Below are 22,404 nucleotides of genomic sequence, written 5' to 3'. Positions count from 1 at the left end.
AGCTGACAGTGTGTGACTTTGGTAATACAAACATTAACGTGTGCTAAGCCTTACTGGGCTGATGTCCTGCAGTTTGTGAAAATGTGCTCATTAAAATCTGTATTTCATCACTGTGATGACACCTGTGGTCAAATTGATTCAATGTTTCTATTATTTATAAGCAGCAGATTAAAAAAAAACACACCACTAATCAGGTGATGTCACTCTGCAGAGAAAATAAATAGACTTGAACTTCATCTCTCAGACTGAGCTAATTTATTTAGAGTAAATAAAAGTGTGTTGCTTGGATGCTATATTCACAGCAGAATGCCATGCGAAGAAACTCAATCAGGAAAAAAAAACAGTCTTTCTCATTTGCTGTGATGGATTGAGTGTTTCTCTCACACTGGAAAACCTTCTAGCTCAGTGAGAAAGAAAAACACTTTTGCTATACTCTCTGCATGGTCCTGATCCTTCTAATAACCCTGCTTTCTGTTGCTACGCCAGAATCAGAAAGTGCCTTTGCTTGTGGGTTTGCACCTGTGTATTAAAGAACTGCATATATGTGCTAATTCTGGCATATAAGGGGTGTACATGTCAGCACAGGTTTAACACTGTTTTAGCTAAATGGCTATGGACTGCATGGCGAGGAGTGACAGGCAACAGAAAATGCCTCTCAGCCAAAAAGAACTAAACTTATATTAAAGAAGACACATTGAAAGTTATCATTCAGGCACAGTCAGGCAGAGTCAAAGAGAGAATGAGAAGAAACCGAAGAGATCAAAACAAGAAAAGAGCGTGTTCGAATGAAAGAGGCAAAAGTAGTTAAAAACTGAGAAACATGAAAGAAGACTCAGACAGGCTATGAAAGGAAAGCAGAGGAAGCATCAGACTGCTAAAAAGAGGATCCTCTGATAGAGATGAAGAGTGGGAAAAAAGACCAAAAGTTCCAGATGAAGCAAATACAAAACAGGGAGACAGGTCAGAGCAGGAGAAACAGAGGACAGAGGGCGATTCAAGCTTTAAAAGATGAGAAATGAATCTCCAGTTGACAGCAGATAGGGGTCAGTTATGATAAGTGTCCTCCCCTTCTATCCACACTGGGAGTATAGTCCAGTGCTGAGTTATCAGCTGCCAGTCCCCTGCTCAGGTCCTACAGACACAAGGTGACCTTCTCTGATCAGCCAGTTGGTGGCAGGGAGCTGCAGACTGCTGACAGTGACAGGTGTTCACTTTCAGCTCCCAGCTCCCACTGGCACACTGTCATTATGGTTTATTCATCCATTCTGAATTCACACAAAACCTTTAAAGGGTAAGGAGGTCCCCTGCAGGGCCAACATAAATCAAGCATTCTTGCACATACGGTAACCCATGCTGGGTTATAAACAGAGCCCCAATGTTCACTCAATGAGGGAAATCACACCAATTGCGACAGGGAACATGTAAATGTTGACAGCCTGTCAGATTCACTCAGAAATGAAGGGTGGCCAATTATGAGGGAGTTTCTTAAAGAGGCAGAGTTTTTAAAAATGGGTTAAGACAATAGTTAAAGTGATGGATTGCTGCATTCCCTGACTGTCTGAGATAATGTGTTTGCAACAGAATCTGCTTTTCTTTTTTGAAAGACATAACGACTGCAATACATCAGTAAAATGTGAATTTAATGTGCTCAGGTCCCAAAAAAATCTGGAGGGTAAAGAAAGGTTTTTTTTTATTTTTAATTTACTTACATAGAAAAAAAACATTTAATACTATCAGCACATTTTATCATCTGCCACATGAAAAGATTCAGCTTGCATTCCCTCTCAAAGAGCTCATCCTGATGCAGAGGAAGGAAGCGTCTTTACAAGGTGTAGTAGACAAAGGTGTAAGATATTTCTACGCACTTCTAAAGCTAAACCCGATAAGAGACTGTGGTGTGATGGCTGATACGACTGCAGTGGAAAGGAAGATATTAAAAATCCTCAGTCATGTGCCAACACTTGCCAGGCGCTCATTTAGGAGGAGGACTTGGATGCTGCAGTTGCTGCTGATTATATACATTATTTGTCAGCGGCAAGTGAGGATGTTTTTATGAAGCCAGTGACCATGAAAGCACCACTGTGCAGACCGGCACTGAACAATTGTATTGTTCCGGGGCTTTTGATTAATGTGAGGGGTGACTGAGGAACAATTCCAGCAGTGTTATCAGGAACAAACAGGGGAAGACATTGGGCCCTGGAGCTCTGCAGGGGCCCCATCAGTGGGTCCCTGTGATTCTTACAACTGTGCTGATAGTGTCTGATGTGGGTTATGTTCCTGTTTACCTACATGTGCTCATGTGTCTGTGCGCACAGCTGGGATGGAGGGAATTGTGTTTCTGTGTTTACCCCGTGATTGAAAACCTCTCTTCCACAGCACTAAACTGCTGATTGGTTTGACCTTGCCGACAGAATCCATTTGTTTTACCAAGCACCTTTGAAAAAGAAATTCCATCATGCTGCATTTCACAGTTAGGGCCATGCATATTTTAAGTTGCAATGAGGAGTCAGATACTTATTTGCCCGATGTGGGAGTTCCTTTAAACACTATGCAATAGCAAAATAACATGGTTATTTGAAGTCTAGACATGCACTTTTATCTTTGGCAGCTATGCGATAATTCCCTATGATGATTATCAGCCTTGCTTCTAATTACAAACACTACACAGTTTCCCTACAAATGAGGCTGATACATGAACAGCTTCCTCTTACAGTACACCAGTCCGTTTGCCACCCATATGATGTCCCAAAAGAAACTATCAACAGATTTCACACTTACTTAAGAAATAGCCAATTAAAGCTTTTTTGACAGTTGCACTAATTTCAAAGGAGCAAATCTGGCATGATTCCAGTTAAACTTAGTTACTAAGTTTATTTGCATGCCACCCTCCTCTCCTCTCTGTTTTCTCTCTTTCACCCTCTCCTGCCTCTGTAGGCTTCTTCTTACCACCCGATTCCCTTCCAATTGTGAATCCGAGGTGAAACAAACAAGGCGCTCACTGGACTGAATGTGATGCGTTGCCTAGGTTACAGAGGGACAGGCCGGAGGAGTCTGGTGCTGGATGAGAGATTGGAGAAAAGTGAGGAGGTGGTTGTGTGTGTGTGTGTGTGTGTGTGTCTTTTAGACACTCCCACTGGGCCCCCTGGCTGGCGAGGACTGACTGCTGAGTGGACTGATTGGCACATAGACAACACCCCCAGCCTCCTCCTCTCTCCCTCTCTCTCTCTTCTGCCCATTTACCCTCTACTCTTCCTCCTCCCTCACCCTGAAATGCTGATGATACGTTCTGCTACTGCTCTACTTCAGCTGCATAAACAAGTGGATGCCGTTTTGTCCTGCAACCTTGGCATGGTCATCAAACATACACACTACAACAAAAGATAATGACGCACTTTTAAAACTGACACACTTGTCCTCAGTTCTTTTCTATACCCAATCAGCATGCAGGAAGAATGTAGCTCAACACACTGACCCTAACAGACATAATTATTTTAGCACAGAAAGAGCCTCAGTGTTGCACAGAAGAACAAACTTAACATCAGGCTTGAACCAAAATCTTTTCCTTCCCCTTACTGCTTATAAACCACATCACAACAAGCCTAGTTTCATAGCACAGGTTGTGAAAACGAACAACATTAACTGTGTCTCTCTGAACAATAATACAACTCAGCCATTCTACATTCTAACATGTTTAGAAAAAGAGCCCATTAAGCAACATTGGATAGATCTGTAATACAGCACTGCACCAGGACTCCAAAGAGAACAAATTATGCCGAATTATCTCCAACAGCAATATAAACTGTGATCAACTGAAACTGCTCTTAAAAGTAATTAAGAGCACCTCAAATGTTTGCCACTCACTTGCATGCATTTGTGTATGACTCAGATTTGCTGCAGTGCAATATTGTAATGACTTGTGATAAAATTTTATGAAGTGTTTACATTATTTATAGACTTCCTGTGAGAGTGCGGCTGCTTTTTGAGGGTTTAAAGTGGGTGAGGGGCTCATCTGGAAATGTGTGACTTAATGTAAAATGTAAATATTACTCCTTTTAAGTGACTTTTATTCAGCACAATGTGGTGAATATAAAATAGAACAAAGCCCCAGAAGCCCAGATTGATTGAGATGTTTAACACACAGCAGCAGCAGCAGTAGACTCTGGCAGACTTTCAAACTGGGAGTGCCAAGTGCCCTACCTCTGACTGCTCAAGACTCTCCTTGAAAGGTGAAAAGGGTCGGCTTAACAATAGAATCTGGGCACAGTTGAGATTTCTTTCATTCCTTACCTGCCGTGCCCTTCTGGTTGTTAAGTTTATGCTCTGCTGTTGTCTTGGTTGTTTGTCTGGAACCTTTGCTTTTTCTTTCCTTCTCTCTCCCTCTTTTTTGTGTCTTAATTGAAGTGCACAGACTGCAGACAAGCCCTCATAAGACAATGTTTTACCAATAATGGCCATAATGATCCATATCTGTTGGATATTTTCATCGCATGAATTAGTGCATGAATTCTGCCTGCTCTGTGTAATAATAGGCTATTTGCTCATATTGCTATAAGGGTCATAGAAGATGCCTAACCTTCACCATCAGAATTACTAATTGATAACCACATTCTGTCCTTATGGCTGAAGGTCATTGTGTCTTCTGCTCTATGGGGAGCTAATAAGCTAAGGGAGGGTGTGGGCCAGAATCCATCTCCATTAAATTAAAAGAGCCTGGTCCTATAATATGACCTCTATTCACTATGATTTATTGCACAGGCAACGTGAATGGACATCAAGCATCAAAGAACATCCAGCTAACAAAATCATTGGAACCACATTTAAGTCAGTTAAGATGTGAACAGAGCTATTTACTGAACTGAAGTGTGGTCTTTATAAGTCCACGTATGGAAGCTCTGTGCCTTTCATTTTTAACAGTAGAAATGACTTGTCCCCGAAACTTGTTCAGCGCAAGACATCCAGAATCCATGGAATAGATAAGAGTACCCTGGAAGATTAAAAAAAGAGGAGGACGATCCTGTCACTATTCTTATCTTGCAGGAGACTAGCAAGGGAAACAGGGTTTAGGACAGGACTTATACAACAGATAATCAGTTTTGACCCAAATTGGCTTCTGAGGGATTTAACCAGCAGGCTCTTTGAGTCCACTATCCTTTTATATGTGTCTGGCTGTCCAATCAGCCTGGATCAGATTGTTTGTCCCCTAAAATGTCAAAGCATTACTTATGCTGAATGTAATTGGATTTATTCTGTGCAGTCACTAGATGGTGCAATTTGAACTTTTTACTGTGATCGTGCAGCTTTATGGCACCAGGTCAAATACTGACATTCTTCAAATCCACTTGACTCATGTTCTTCAAATCTGTCAGATGAGAGAGATCTCAATCACAAGCTCTGCAGCTGCTGAGCTGAGGCCAAATGCAGATTATTTATGAAGAACAGCGATAGGCTAAGCCGGTTGGCCTTTGACCAATAAATAAACAGCATGTCATAAAAACAATAGGTATTTTTTATGGAATTAACAGAACATTCTCTAATCACATCTGTGGTTGCCTCACCATATACTGTTATTATATTACAATTTATTTATGAATGAAGAGCAAACTGGGCAAATTGCAAACTAAATACTAGTTTGAAGAGGCAAAAGGTTAAAAAGCAAGACCTGTACAAGAGCCCTCCTTGTAGCCTTGAAAGCCCCAGATCCTTATCATGGAAACGGGACCCTTTTCAGTTCCGGATGGGGGCACATCACCCTCACAGAGTGAGGTGTCAATTGGTTTCAACTGGGGAGAAGAAGAGGAGGGGAAGGAAAAGGAAAGAGAGGGAGGAATAAAAGCTATTGGCAAGTTACCAAGTGGTGCAGGTGTCTGCCTAACAACAGGCTGCACTAGCACACTGCACACTCTGGGCAAGCGTGATCCGGCCTGAGCAGGACTTAAAGACTATGGGAAAACAAACCCAGCCTATAATGGCAAACACACAGAGGAAAGGTCTGTTTGTGCATGCGTCTGTTTCTGGCATTGTCTATTCATACAGTGGACGAATGGACCCTTTCAGCACTCTTATGAGCATCTAGACATTTGATCTGGAAATTAATGTGTTAAATTAAAATAAAATCACAGAATTCAACCGCTTTCTAAAGTTTTTTGAATCTTTAGATTTCACAGTGGGAAAAAAACACTTGTAAGCCTGCAGTGTAACATTTAACCCTTTAAGGCGTGCCTGCTAACGTCTTCCTGGTGTGTTGCAATATCAATAAACCAGATTTAAAATGAACTTTGGTGTATGTTGTATGCTTCTGTTTGCTATGAAGACAAGCCACCTCATACAAACAGTGGCACACTTTACATGCAGTCTAAAGGTCATTTAACAGGTGCAGTTCAAGCTACCAAGAGGGTGTGTTCAAAGATGCAAACAATAGCCTGCTATTTAATCAATTCAATCAACAGTTACACCAAGATAAGATGTAGTAAAAATGTCAAAAGCACCACAGATACTAACTTCAAAGTACAAGGCAGGTGTAGTGTTTTGTATTTTACTCACTTTCAGCTCATGGCCTGACTATAAAGGCTGTGCAGGTAAAATTTACTTTAAAAACACACATACACACTGAATTCATTATTGTTAAGGTCTGTGTATTACGTTCCTTGAGGCAAATAAGAGCTAACAGGCTAGCATTGAGTGCTGCGTCAAGTTAAGTGGAGAAAGTTGCGGCAAGACCGGAAGTATAGCATAAACTGTATTTTTTTAAAAGGGGAATTTAGTGTGAAGAAACGCCATGGGGAAGAAAAGAGGTAATAAATAATAAATATAAACCAACATTTATTATATTTTTAATGAGGTCTGGGAATATTTTCCATTCTAAAACGACACTAAAACACATGACCCCAAATGTGAATCTATTATTCATAATATTATAATGTTTCAAAATCATGTTGTCTTTTTTTCTATGTTTGTGTTTAGTAGCAGCAGGAGCAACAAATACAGCGGCAGTGTGGTGCTTTTATTGTGAAAGGGTTTACAGGATGTCGTACGGCTTCCGTGTTAGCTTTGACTGAGGTCAGAAGCCCAGTTTGGAGGAGAGGATGTGGGTATGCTGACATCTGCAAGCCAGAGGTTCAACTGGAAGACGACCGCCGTCAGGCTGACAGACAACGGCCTTAGCAACTTTCGAAGAAACTCCAAGACATGTAACTTATTGAGAAGGTAAACTCGGTTTAACTAACTTCGCCTGTCTTTCCGGGAGAAACGCTTTTCCAGCTGTCATGTTCAAAGTTTAAGTTCGCCTGTTAGCAGTGTCCTTAACTTAATTTGTGTTCCTGGTTCGCTTGTTTAGAGTTCACTCTTCTAAACAGTTTGGCGACGAGACTTACGGAGAAACTGGTGGTTATTCAGCTGCTAATAAGAAGTTAAGATTTGTCATTATTCTTCCGCTGCGCTAATCTGCATATTTAATGCAACCTTCATGCGGAGATCAGCTGAAGCGTTCACCCCTCTCTACTGACTGTACGACTAATTATGATCCTAACACTGATTTAGCTTGGCAGATCTGGAGACCTGTTGCCGAACTGTGTGTTAACAACTGGAGTTATACTCGTGACAGACACTCCAATCTCCTCAATTTCCCCCAAGCACAATTTCTCCTCTTAGACCCAGAGATAATCAAGATTAAAGTTAGATTAATGGAGGTCATAGAGAGAGAGATGGGGTGGAGGAAGGCTGGATTTTACTTTTGCTTTCAACCCGTTGGTCATCCTGTCTGTGAGAGAAGACAAGCAGCATGTGTTTTAAAGCACATGTCTTCATCCCAGCCTGGCCCCTTTAAAACAGTGGTTGACAGTATTGTATACACAAAGTGCAATTAGCTAAAGAGCTGCTTGTGTCGTTGAGAGAAGTCAGTGATCCCGTCTTATTGTGGGTCTGTTGCTTAGTGTTCGGCTTTGTTAACAGCAGTTTGTGTAACCTGTTCCTCTGGTGCGTCTTGTTTATTACACCTGGTACAGCTATGTGTCCTCGCTCCTCACTGGCTTATGAGGTAGTGAACCATGCATTGTATGCATTACATTGTGCTTGTTCCAGGCTAACCATGGAGAACAATGGGGACTTTCCTGTGTAGGGCTGACATCTGAGCATCATCTCTAGACTAATTTGCTTCCCCCCTGTATAAATATAAATCACTCTCAGGCAGCAGAGATTGCAGCAGTGTGTGAGGCAAATGTTATCCCTTGCCTGCTTTTTGGTCTTAACCAAAAAGTGGGGCAGGATTAGAGCTGCTGCATTTTAGCCCTGTGTCCCTATCCTGCTCGTACCAAACGGCTCCACAGTAAGGCTATCAGATTCAGAGAGGGTAGAAGGTGTGATGGGCGGCCAATAAATGGGGGTTTTGTCTGCAGGCGTCTCCATTTTGAAACCTCAGGAGGACTCCGGGGTCTTCTGGCCAGAGCCCAGACTGGAATGAAAGGACTCCTAGTGGAAATTGAGTTTTCTTTGACTCTGAAGAGTCGATCTATGCAGCAACAATCTTACATAGTTTTCTCTTTGATCTAACAACATTTTCTCAGAGGCAACATGAGCTCACACTCCTCTCAGAATTAATCATTTTTAAGAAGTAGGAAATAACTATCACAGGGCTCACTGCGAGGAGCAGGGAGGCACTGATGTGGTGTGTGTGTGTGTGTCTTTGCATGCATGCATGCATCTGTATTGCTACTGAGCCTGTTTATCACTGGCCACACCACTGTAAATTGCACCCTGCTTTAATATTGTATTAATGCAGCTCAATTATGTGAATACATTCTGTTCACTGTCGACATAGTTAAGTGGTTTCTTTTTACCACAGCCTCCTTTTAAATGTTGGCATGCTAAGCTGATCTGTCAGACACAAATGTCTCAATTGCTGCGTTCGTGTTTATCTACAAACCTCAGCTAATCCTGTTTTTTTAAAGAAGCAATAGAGGGATTATTTGTTCTATTGCATAAATTCCACCAGTTTTTGGGCAACCTTTATTTTTGACTCTCCTAAAATGAGGAACCCTTTCAAAAGGTTTGCTTTGACCTGAGTGCTTAGTTTGCTTTGATAAAAGATAAGCTGCAAGTGTGTGTGTTAGTGTGTTGTACTTTCTTTTGCAGAGTTTTCTTAGTAATAATGGGTGAATTGTGGCTGATTACAAAGCTCACATGATGTATAAAAGCTGTAAAAAGTTTGTTGGAATCATCCTTATTTAAGACTGCGATGCTTACAGCACCGCTGTAATGAAGTTCATCAGGCTGTAGCTCTAATTGGAGTGCAGCACAGGCTCAATTTATGCAGCACATTTCTGTAGTCTCAGCCATGATTTAGCCTCTTCCATTGGCAATTTGTGTTTAATGAGCATCTTAATGCAGCCCTGAGCATGAGATTATATTTATGATGCCGGTGTTTATTACTAGTGGTCTGGTCCATTGGAGAGATGTCCTCAGGGCAGACACAATCTTACTTAGAAGTAAGTGAGATGAATGAGTTTACTTAATTGTGAATGGGTTCTTTCTTGATTACACTTGCTAATAGGGAGCGCTGTGTTTAAACTCTCCACCTGTTGGGAGTTTGAATTGAGATGTGACGGAGAGAGTCCTTAAAAGATGGGGTTTGTCTTCTAGGAGATCCTTGGCATGGTCTTGGGCAGATTACGCTGGATCTAGTGGGCTGTGCTAGATCTTTAGGTCTCTCCAAGGCCACAAACTTATCAGTCACCCCTTGTAATAATGTTTTTTTTTAACATTGGGTCCCTTTGTTTCTGTCCTCCAGAGTCTTGTGTCCTGTTGGGCACCCTCAAGCCTCCTTTCCATCATGAGGGGGCGCTTCTCTCGAAAACTAGGCATGCTAGCCAAGGCCGGCTTCCTGCTATGGATACTGTGGCTGGGCTATCTTCTGTTGGAGCGCTCCTCTTACCCGTCCTCTTCTTCTGTAGAGGAAGACGACGAGGAACGCGCCCACTTGGTAAGACAGGTGTCTCTAGAGGAGACAGGGGCTGATGGGACACTTGCTAGGCCCCTCTACATCAAACCAGCACTTGAGAGCAACTCACCAGGGGAGTGGGGACGGGCCACGCACCTTAACCTCAGTCCAGAAGAAAAGAAAGAGGAGCAAGACTCTGTGGAGCGCTATGCTATCAATATCTATGTGAGTGACAAGATCTCCCTCCATCGGCACATCCAGGACAGCAGAATGGCAGAGTGAGTAGACCCATTAAGTCACTTGCTAAGTAATGGACTGCGACAGCCAGTTGAGTGTTTTTTAGGCAAATCACTACATTTTTATTGCCTTCTTTTTTTAAAGAATCTGGCCAAAAAATATGGCAACACTATGCTTCTACAGTGACATGAATAAATTGCTCAATAAAGATGAAGTTGAAGTCTTTACTGGAACCGTGAAGCCAGTGTAAGCAGCTCTCTGCCTAAATGGATTTCTTTCCATCCAGAGCTGTTGTCCACAGCTATTCTCAGCTCAGCCTCTGTGATGAAACACAGTGTGTGATGTCTTTTATTAGTAGTCTCTACTTCCGCCTTTTTTTCCCCTGACTGGCTCCACTTCTAATGGAACCCAGATGTATCAGAATCCATGTGGTGAGAACCATCGTTTGATTGTGTTTCTTTTATATGTCTGCAGTTTTAAACAGTGCTTGTGGTTGCATCTTTTTTTTTTGTCTAAATTACTGACATCAAACCTGCTGAATATATTACATCAAACTACAGACACAAAAAAACTGACTGAGCCTCATAGGTGGTTGAGGTGAAACTGGAGTTTATGCCAGTGGGTATACAACTTAAGACAGACAGATCTTTTCTTAGCTGGGCCGTGAAAACTGTTTTCGAGCTTGAAAGTCACACCCTGTGCTTATTTAGAGATAATGCTCAAACAAGAGATATCCTTATCAGACCCTACTACAACGGCATTCCTCAGCAGGAGTGTGTCAACACAAAACTCACTGTAACAATGCATGATGTGGGCTGTTGCTCTTCCTGACTGACATTTTGACTTGTGCATAGATTATTCTTTTAATTCTATCTCTTGCTGAGTGGGTGTATGCACCTGGTATACTTGAGACCAGGGACAGTAATGAGTGAATTAACAGAAAAAGGAAGTGGTTTAGTTTTCAGAACCCGTGCTTAAGCAGCTGCCTGTTTAGATGGCACAGTTGTGTCCAGGCTGTTGCATTGTTGATATGTCGGTTGATCAGAATTATAGTTACTACTAGTTCTATAGTTACTACTTTTCTCAACTAAATAAATACAGTTGTAGTGCGAATGATAGTGAATCAAAAATGGACTATTGTTATTACACATTAAGTGTGATTTGTAGATTAAATTCTATCAATAAATTGATTGTGAATTCCCCTTTACCTTGCATAGATCTGTCCCAGGTGGGGTAGGTTTCTGTCTGCCCTAGCAACACAGTAAGACATGCTAGTTGTAGTTCTATAAATGCATCACTTTCCTCCTGGGAGCAGCTTTTCTTGTGGCCTGCTGGACTAAGTATGCGGTGTCACAATTAGCATTTTTTTCTCTGTATCATCAGTTTTAATGGATGACCGTTATACTGGTGAGCTCTTAAACACAGTTCTGTTACAGAAAAGAGGAACAGTTGATTCAGTTCAGCTGCATTATTGCTGTGATTTGATCTTTCTACATCAAAAAATAGAGCTTACTGTCACGTCTCCTTTCTTTAAGCTACTTGTTGTATTGTTGATCTCTCACATTTTAAATTTTCACTTTCCACCTCTCACTGTTTTTGCTGTTTCGATTACTGTTTGCTTACGTTTCTGTGGTTCCTCCCTGAGCACTGCTGTGGTATGTTGCTCATTGGTGTGATACCCTCCCCAGCCCCCATCCATATTTCTGTAGCTCTTTATTGTTTTAATGACTGCCATCTGGATTAAAAGCGGACACCACCTCCTCCTCCTCCTCCTCCAGCACTAGTTGCTGAAGCCACTCTGACCTTCTCAAAAATAATCCCCTGCCTGTATGAGTTCATTTAGAGTGCTGCTGTTCATTGTAAATATGTACTTTACGTGTATACTAATGCTTATGTCAACTCTGCCTCTCCCTCTCTCCACTCACACAAACACACACACATACCTCAGATGCCGGAGTAAGAAGTTTGACTACCGACATTTACCCACCACTTCTGTGATCATAGCCTTCTACAACGAGGCCTGGTCCACCCTGCTGAGGACTATTCACAGCGTGCTGGAGACTACGCCTGCCGTCCTATTGAAAGAGATCATCCTCATTGATGATTACAGTGACCGAGGTCTGACACTTTGCACTACACATCATTTGTAAAAACAAAACTGGCAGGGGAACAAAAAGAACTGACAGTCTTGGCCTACTTTAGCAAAGCAGATGAACCAAACCTCAGTTGTATGCTTTGATTTTGTCACAATGACAGCGTACAAAGGAACGCGTCAAGCAGTACTGAGTTATACATAGAAAAAAAGATGCTATCTATGAAGTTGACTAGTGAATGCATTTTTTCCAGAGACATCTTCTGAAAAGAGTAGGGAGGTGTTTCTTTTATGAGTAAAACATGCACAGGTCATGAAATCGCATCCTATTTCCTGTCAGAAACGTACAGTTCTTGAATGTGGGAGCATGAAACAGTTTGTAGTCAAAGTAGAGCTTTCAGTCACATCTGACAGTTTTCCTCAGTGAATGGGATGTCTGCTTTCTGAGAACGATACCCTTCCGTCTCAGAAACTGGATACAGGAGTAGGCTGATGTCTGACCCTCCTAATGGAATTAGTATTTGGTCGCAGTCTGTGTGTATCGGAGACATTACACCATAATGATGACTTCAGTGAGCCCTGAGCTGCTATGACATCATTTCCTCTCCTCTAACCACCCTGACCAGATGGAATGCTAGACAAGCCACTCCTGAACCAGAAGAGTCAGTGCAGACAGACGCCTGACTGACAAGCCCTCTCTTTAAGATAGTTGGAACAGTTCGGCATCAGACAAGTTGAAGGCTTTTTTTTATAGCACTAGGCATTGGGTTGTCTGATCCTCAGGCCCATCTTTGTAGTGATACTATCTCAGGGACACCTCAAGGATGAACTGATCAGAATTTATTGGTCAAAGGACACTGGGACCTCACAAAACATGACTTGGCTATAACTCTAGAATTAATTTGCATTTATTACCTTAGACACAGCTATTTCCTATGTCTTGTTTGGCTGTCTTTAATAGTAAAGATGTTTATCTGTGTGTGTTCTTAGGATACCTTAAATCCCAGCTCGCTGACTACATCAGTAAGCTGCAACGTGTGCGGCTGATTCGCACAAACAAAAGGGAAGGACTTGTTCGGGCACGTCTTATTGGTGCCACCTATGCCACTGGTGATGTCCTGACCTTTCTTGATTGTCACTGTGAGTGTGTCCCAGGCTGGATCGAGCCACTACTGGAAAGGTGAATAAGTTAAAGTCTTTATGAACTGCTTTGAAATTAATGCAAACTGAGTCTGAGCAATGTTTGACTGGCTTCATCTTTAGGATTGGTGAGAACGCCAGCACCATCGTGTGTCCTGTGATCGACACCATTGACTGGAACACCTTTGAGTTTTACATGCAAACAGATGAGCCGATGATCGGCGGGTTCGACTGGAGGCTGACCTTTCAATGGCACTCAGTCCCTGAAGTGGAACGCAAGAGGCGCAAGTCTCGCATTGACCCCATCAGGTACCAGCGTGGCATCACATTATCAGATTGGCACGTTGTCATTGTAGAGATCTGCTGTCAAACATGTAATACACCTCTCACTATTAATATAGCACTCAAAGTGTTCTATTACTTAATAATATTCTGCACTAACATCACATGAGTCATCTATAATACCCCTTACTTCCTGTTCCTTATTCCTACACTCTCACAGGTCTCCTACAATGGCAGGTGGATTATTTGCAGTGAGCAAGGCTTACTTTGAGTACCTCGGCACATATGACATGGGCATGGAGGTGTGGGGAGGAGAAAACCTGGAGCTCTCCTTTAGGGTAAGTTTAGTTTTGCATCAGTGTAACAATCAGCACAGCGAAGTGAAATCCTTTAATTGGATTGTAAGGGTACGTTTAAGTGAGATTAAATGCTTTACTCACCCTTAGTCAGTGTGTTGCCTAGAGAAGATGGTTGTTGACAGCTAGAGTTAACATGGTCAGCAGTAAAACTTGTTTATCCCAACCATCCTTCTCTGTAGCCTGTGTGTGAGGAAAGCATCTCTGGATTGAGGCACAACAGAAGTCAGCTTTTAAAAACATTGGGAAAGAGTGACTTATCGGACTTGCTTTGTTACCAAATATCCTGTTCCCAGACACAGCATCCACCGACTCGGCTCGTTTGTCACTGTGATAAATAGCAGGCAGAATGATCAATTAATTGTGGTTTATTGGCTTCTCATTACCAGACGGAATATGTTTTCATGGTGTAAGCCCCTGATTCATCAAATCCAACAGTGCAAATCTAACAATGCGCAGTTGCTGTGAGAGACACACACGTCAGTGTCAGATCACAGTCAGCCATGGCATCTGAAACTGCACCCTGATATTGGCTTGTTGTGACGTCGGTGTCGCTTTTCACTTGTTTGCGTCAATCAAATTGGCACAGATTTTAGGCTTTGTGTAAGATTGTTGCAGGAGCATGCAAGTGTAGACAATATAAATGGTGTGTGTATGATTTATAGTGTGTATTTGGTTGCTGTGTGAAGACGAATGGGCTGCTCCCCTGAGTGATCTGTTATGCATGTGGAAACAAAAAAAGGCCTCTCACTGGGACTTTTTGCCATGCATAATGCATGTTTAGTGAATTGCTTTTCAGATCTTTTTTTGGGAGTTAAAATACAACACCGCCGAATAAAAATTCTGGTGAATTAAGATGGAAAGGACTGTCTTGTAAAGGCTGTTTGGCTGTAGACTTATGGTTATGATTATGCATTGTTATTAGAACATAGCTCAGCCAAGTATTAAGAAACACCTTGTTCACAACCTTTCATTCTTTAAGGGTCTTGTTTTGTTGTTTTAGTTTTTCTGTGGCAATAGCTTAAGCCATTACATAATATAAATAATAAAATAAATTGGTTCCATGAATCAGAGATGCATTCAGACACAGGTTGAATTTTCACAGGGAGAGACACAGGGGAAGGTAGGGATATAAAATGTTCAGACAGTACTTCACTGTCGTAAAATTAGTTTCCATCCCAGATTGTAGGATGAGTCATCAACATTTTTTATAGCTTTCCAGGAAAGTCTACATTTTTGGTTTGGTTGATTTAGCCACATGAGGAAATGGGGTCTAAAGCGCTGTAGCGCATTTAGCTTTTTGCAAATCCAACAAAACGCCATCCTGCTACATTCTGTGAATGCTTTAATAAATACCAATGTGCCAGTTCTTTTGGCAGCCTCAACCATAACAGAAGCAGCACCATGTTTAACAGATGAAGCTGGTCATGTCCTTTCTTCTCTTCACTTCCTCTTTTTTCATTCTGATGGAGACAGATCAGTTCACAAATTCTACTGGGTTCCGTCATGTATTTGAGGCTTGACTTGTGTTAATTCCCCTAAAATTCTGGTGGTATACTCTTCTCTTGATCATTCACAACACATCTGCTCCTTATTTCTAGTTTTTCAGGATAACTCTCAATCATATTTAAACCCTTAATGTGAATAAATCTAGTTAAAAGGCAGCTACCACAGAAACCTTTTGTAGCTTCCAACTACTAATTTGAGGACTGTATTTCACAGTTATTCCAGTTTGATTTAAAGCCTCTCAAATGAATGCTTAAATGAAGCACAAGACTCTGTGCTTTGATGTAATATCCAGAATTGTACTTCAAACAGAATGTGCTAAAATAAAGATCCAAGAGATCAGAAACAGAATACTTACCACTTGGACTGTGTGTGTTAAATTGGATTTGAATATCTAACTATCATACATAACCACTTCCTGTTTCACACCTCATGTACTTTTGACAATGGTGAACATGCTGTATCTGTGTCTCCGCTGTTCTTTATGAGTGTATGTCACTGTAACACACCACATGGCAGTGAATCACTGCAGCTGATAGTTAATACCTAGTTAATAACAGTTAATACTCTGTGTAGCTCAAAGACACGAATCCTTATTTAATCTTAGATAATCTGTGTAAATTTGTTGCATAACATGCAACAAAAAAATGAGATTGAGCTCTTATATGTGGTCTTGTCTGGCCCTTTCAGGTGTGGCAGTGTGGGGGCAGCCTGGAGATTCACCCCTGCTCTCACGTAGGCCACGTGTTCCCTAAAAAAGCACCTTACGCACGGCCCAACTTCCTCCAGAATACCGTGCGAGCTGCAGAGGTTTGGATGGACTCCTATAAACAGCACTTCTACAACAGGAACCCCCCAGCAAGAAAGGTAAGACAATAAGATATGGTATGCCTAGCTGCACATGATGCTAAATATGACCTGTATCATATTTGGATTAGTAGCCATTACATGTTTCATCTTGTACAAAACCCTGCGATGATGTCATCTTACACCATACAGCATCTTGGCAATATGTGCGGAGAGTCGCTTACCTTTGATGTTAGATTGACTTGTTTCATATGATGTAATTTACCTGTCAGGGTGTCTACATATGATCACGCCCTGACCTGTGTGTCTGGGTCAGGTATATGCATGTGAGGGTGTGTGCACACAATGTGCCGTGCCTCTCAGGTTCTGAGTATTGAGCACCATCAAAAATTCATGTATCTCAGTTTCACCTATCTGAGAAAAAGTACATTATTAATGTCTGGGATCTTTGATCAAACAATAAATTACCTGGTCAGGGGGAGATTGAACACAGCACTGCCAGACCAGGATCATCATATTAGGCATGAGATTTTTATGCTAATGATTCACACTTTGTAAAGTATTTGAACAGATGGACAGATGCGCTTATTCCAATGTATCTTTTTTTTTTGTGTGATGATTTTTTTTCTTCCTGGATTTGGAGATTTAGAGTAGAATGGCTGAACTAGTGGTAAGTTTTCAAAGGATTAAAAAAAGGATTAAAATCTTACTTGTTTGTTTGTGGCAACGACAGCTGTGGTCGGATATCTGTGGAAAACACCTTGAGGGAATCTTTTAAAAGCTGGCTCAAATGTTCACTTGAAGTCAGGGACTAACTGATTAGAAGACGTTATTGGCCTCAACTCAAATTATTATACACAAATTTACATTAATGTCTAATGGGATGAAATAATAAACTTTACACTTTATGAATGAGTCTCAACAGATGCAGTTATAAACTATGTCCTGGTTGGAGCACTGACGTGTAGCTTGTCAGTGACATCCATGAGAAAAAAAAAGTGTGTAAATGTTCTGGACTTTGAGTTGTAAAGGTGGAGCTGTGTAAACACAACTATAAGCACACAATCATGTGCCAAAAGTGCCTTTAGGACATGGCTGTTGAAGGATTTAGCCCTCATCTGCAGGGTGTAACTGTTTGCGTTTATGCTGTGTTTTGGGTGGAACACCATACCAAATGACAGCTGTGTGTTTAATCCAAATGGTGTGAAAAAAAATTGTAGTAAAATTTGTATCGATGTGGCAATACTGTCATGCCATAGATGTGTAAAATAATGATTGACAGATATTGTGTGCTTACGTTGCAGGAGTCCTATGGTGATATCTCAGAGCGGCTGCTGCTGAGGGAGAGGCTGAAATGTGAAAGTTTTGACTGGTATCTGAAGAATATCTACCCTGATTTGCATGTACCTGAGGACAGGAATGGCTGGCATGGAGCTGTAAGTGTCATAAAACTGCACTTGAAAATATCTTCTTTAGTGTTTTGTCTTATATATAATGTATAATGTACTGAGTCTGAATCAGGAAATTAGGTTGGGGCATGATGTGGGAAAATCCTGTCGAAAATGAGAAGGCTGAACTGAGACAGACAAAAGCTTTGAAACCCATTTGGACTGGGCTCAGGATCATTATAATCCAGACACCTGGTGAAATGTGTTCCTGGGTGCCTCAGTGCAGGTTTTCTAAATTAATGAAATTTCAGCCACAACAATGTAACAATTGTGCACGAAGGAAAAAAAGAAAACTCCCTGAAAGTTTTCTTTTTCTGGCTTTATATCCAAACATTCCCCACCATGTCATGTTGTTGATATTTCACATTTGCAGCTGAAAAGGGCTTTGTCTGAAACTATGTTTAGTTCCGCTGTCTGAACTTTCTAACATTTTGTGATTACAATCCGACAACACTGCATTTTATCAAGGGAGGAATGTTGGCATTCTTATATGAATGCATATGAATACAATTCATATTGATTGCCTAATTGGTGTGAGCTGAAGTGGAAAATAGGCAAACAGCAGGCAGAAGTCTCAGCAGAAGAACTCTTTTTTTTGTTTCTTGTAATCAGATGTCTGAATGTACCAGCTGCACCGTTGCTGTGGCCTTACAGTCTGACCTGCCTGTAGAGAATAAAACCAAGCTACTCCTCACAGAAATCAATGCACAGTGCTGCATTATAATTGTTATTGATATTTCTTGTTCTCGTCCTACCAGGTGCGTAGCTCAGGGATACATTCAGAGTGTCTTGATTACAATTCTCCTGAGCACAATCCCACGGGTGCCCACATATCTCTGTTTGGCTGCCACGGCCAAGGTGGCAACCAGGTAAGTTAAGCATTTGGCCCTATTTATTCTGACTTTCTCTCTCTGTCTGTGCTCATTCTCTATACACAATCCTACAACTCCTCCTGGCCCAGTTGGAGGGCATCTTAAAATGTAACAAGCCGCCACAGTCGATTCACACCGGTAAATTGCTCTCTGCTGGTGCGTCCAGCATGCCTTGAATGTAATAAAGAGAAAACGAAAAGCAGTATTACATACACGTATAGCTAGAAATAAACGTGCAATAGTGCAATTGAATCACAGGTTCTTTTAAACTGAATGCCTGCCAGCTTCAGTGATGGATGGTTTAGCAAGCAGCAGATTATTTGTCTGTGAGAATGTATATTTAATGTTATGTATGAGTCAGACAATAGGCAGAAGTCCTTTCTGTGGATCTTCACCCAGCTTGATATCTCTGATTACCCCACTGATGCAACGCATCAGGTGTCCTCAGTCACAAAAAGCACCATGTGTGACTGAAAATCAATGTTTGAATGGCTTCCCCGTGAAACAAAAACCTGAGGGCCCTTCACCACCTCCCTTCTGCTCCCCTGCCCCCCTTGCCCCACATAAGAACCACGTTCCATTTAAAAGATACATGAGCCTCACAGGCAGAATGAATAGCACAGCCCGGGTAAATAAGTTTGAAGCCAGAGACAGTGGGCCCCAAGTGAGTCTTTTATTAGAAATGGCCATTACTGGCCCCGATGCGCCCTGAAAGATGTATGAGATGTGACGAGAATGATGGGGAAATATGAAGATTGATTACCTGACCCTCTGTTTAACAGGTAGCCCAGGGAGCATTGCATCTTTTGTCCCTCTGGGGCCAGGCTGTTGAAATGATACCAGAGGGGAAGAGTTGGGTTTGTGCTGATGTCTGCTTGATTGAGAGGGCCAAGGCCTTGTCTGTACTGATGAGATCCCTTGACACACATGCAGGTGCACCGTAGAAAGGAAAACACCCTTTAATCCTAGTGGAAAAAAATGCTTGCCTAGTTTGGTCTTTCTAATTAAAGACAAATGCAAAACAATGACAGGGAGAGCAGACGTTTAACCTCTGGGTCAATGCTACATTTTCCATAAAATACAAGCTTGTAGCAAAGAAAACTTTAACTGTAAATATATACGGACCTAATACCTACATAACCAGGCCTCTCTTCTCTCCTCGCTCCAGTACTTTGAATACACATCTCAAAAGGAGATCCGCTTCAACTCGGTGACAGAGCTTTGTGCTGAAGTTGTCGAGGGACAAACATCTATTGGGATGAGGCACTGCCCTCGTGATGGAGAGCTCAAGCCTTCCAGTATCATCTGGGAGTTCAGAATGGTAAGCGGCTGATTGTGTTGACACATTCACCGACCTAGCAGGGCGGGATTTCACACAAAATTTAATCCTTTTCAACCACCCACCCCCCCTTCAGGATGGGACCATCTACCACCCTCACTCTGACACATGTGTGTCAGCATACCGCACAGCAGAGGGCCGCACAGACGCCCAGATGAAGCGCTGCAGCCCAGGAGACAAAAGCCAGCAGTGGAAGTTTGAGTGGTAGGTGGAGGAGGAGACTGAGAAAGAAGAGAGAACCTCAAGTGACCTTCTGTTATGGTGAAATTGCTACAGTGGAGGTCTTCCCCTGCTGCACCCAATCCTTCAATCCTTTCTCTCTCTCTCTCTCTCTCTCTCTCTCTCTCAAGCTGTGCACTCCATTTGAATGGGAAAGTCACTTAAAGCCAATGATTCAGTGCTTTTATATGAATGACTGAAGAAGTGCAGATTGCAGCAGAGGGCAGGAGAATTGCTAGGTGAGGTTTTTATGGTCTTTCTTTTAATGGGACCACCAAGTGCCTCTTTGACCAAAATGGAGTAGTTTGCACACCTTGAAGTGTCGTTATTGTCTTTTGAAAGCAGTGGAAATGATATGACTGTCCAGCTCATGAAGAAGTGCCTTCAAAGAGATCAAAACTGTAAAGTCACAATGCACTATAGAAAGCTACTTAATGTGCAATTAATATGAATTATTATTGTCAAGTCCTTTTGCCTGTGTGTGTGTGTGTGTGTTGTTTCTGTGATTACGGACTGCTGGGAGAAGATGTGCCAGGAATGTAAGGTCAGCAGCTTTTCGCCCCAAACCAGCTACTTCTTAACGTGCTCCATCATGTGAGAGAAACACAAGGACGGAGAGTGATGTGGTCATACTAGACTGCTTCTCAATTCTATCTCATCCCTGTGGAGCCTGTTTCACGGCAGAATACTGCCTGAACAAGACTTGAAGTATTCGCTAAGCATTTTTTTAAGTTAAGGCCCTAGGGGGCTTAGTGAGTTGACAGGAATGTTGTAACCTTTTCTTCCTTTTCAACTATTCTGTCACTTTGCCTTTGGAGAAAATGTCATCCTAATATATGAGTATGTGCCAAAATCAAATGTTCCAGTGGGTGTTAATTTTATTTCAAGCATTTTAAATGCTAAAACAGCAACACTGGCTTTTTAAACTTGACTCTCTTTAGTTACAAAAAGCCTTAAAGGGAGCACTTCTGTGACACAGTTTTGTTTAAGATTTCTATGTGTAAACTTTACTTGAAACGGCTTAGAAGAAACACTCCGTTTTTCCCCACTCTATTTGTGTTTCTACTGGGATACAAGGACCAGCAAGAGCTGCAGTGTAACTGTCGAGATGTTTGGTGAATAGCAGCTTTATTATTTTATTACAACTGAATGATGATTATCACTGAGCAATGTTTTGGTCTCTGTCTTATTGAACTGAGTCTATGAATATGTGATATTCGTACTAGTTATAGTACATGTTTGGTTTGTACATGTTTGGTTGTATATGTTTGGTTTAAGGGACCATGGGGGGATAAGTGCTAATATCAAGCTCCTGTAAACTACTGATTTTGCAAAGGGAAGTGGATTACTAGTTAGGAAGAATGGGAACATTTAAAACAATGGGATTTTTTTTAAAAAGAGAAGCAACTGGGAAGAGATGGTTGAAAGAATAAAAAACTAACCACAACTGTTGTTTTCATTGTCTCTACTACACACACAGCATGTTCTTTGTGTGACATCTTTGTGTCTGTGGACTGGCGGCTCCAGTTTTTATGTCCTTTTACTGTGTCTCAGTCTGAGCAATAACATAAAATCCCTCAACTGAAAACCTGCTGCTGGTGTTGATGCACACTGCTCTTGTCATTCAGCATTCATGGATGTTTGGCCCCACCTACTGGTAGCAGAGCAAATGACACTGGCTCACTGCTACTGGCAGGCCACAGAGGAATACTGCAAATCATGAAAAAACCATTGTGTTAGATTTCACTTAATATTATTAACACATTGTGGTATTCCTCAGATGATTAACAGTGTGATATACAGTCACGACTTAGCTATTCAAGCAATTATAAGTGAGTCAAATTCCCTCAGAGCATAAAAATATAATTATTCAGAGAATCCACAGCATGCTTTGATTAGCAGCAAGTGATCTGTATGGTATACACTAAAGAGGTTACATTATCTGTCATCTGAACCTTTAAACCATGGGTATTTCCAGTGGTAGGCCACAACATAGAAATAAGTAAATGTTGTTAAAAAAAATTATCTCAATACGTGCAGTGAAGTGAAAAGTACTGCATAATATACTATTTTGGACAATCAGCAGATCCCATACGAACTCTATAATAACTCTCTGACTATTACAGCAATTAAATGAGAACATGATAAACTAAGTTCTGTTTCTCACTTCCCCAT

At 41.6% G+C, this 22,404-nt stretch overlaps 1 protein-coding gene across 1 annotated transcript; it reads left to right on the top strand.

The window, feature by feature from the left end:
- Positions 1-7,054: 7,054 nt before the first annotated feature.
- On the top strand, positions 7,055-21,676 carry poc1bl (POC1 centriolar protein homolog B (Chlamydomonas), like). Its single transcript, XM_028397976.1, has 11 exons — positions 7,055-7,203; positions 9,782-10,209; positions 12,117-12,286; positions 13,251-13,440; positions 13,524-13,709; positions 13,903-14,020; positions 16,235-16,411; positions 17,656-17,787; positions 18,558-18,668; positions 19,840-19,992; positions 20,087-21,676. The coding sequence occupies exons 2-11, from the start codon at positions 9,824-9,826 to the stop codon at positions 20,216-20,218; spliced, it is 1,755 nt and encodes a 584-aa protein (XP_028253777.1). The 5' UTR covers positions 7,055-7,203; positions 9,782-9,823; the 3' UTR covers positions 20,219-21,676.
- The last annotated feature ends 728 nt before the right edge of the window (positions 21,677-22,404 follow it).

This window comes from Parambassis ranga, chromosome 2, assembly GCF_900634625.1.
Source record: "Parambassis ranga chromosome 2, fParRan2.1, whole genome shotgun sequence".
Classification (NCBI taxonomy): domain Eukaryota; kingdom Metazoa; phylum Chordata; class Actinopteri; family Ambassidae; genus Parambassis; species Parambassis ranga.
This window is presented reverse-complemented; position numbering and strand designations above follow the sequence as displayed.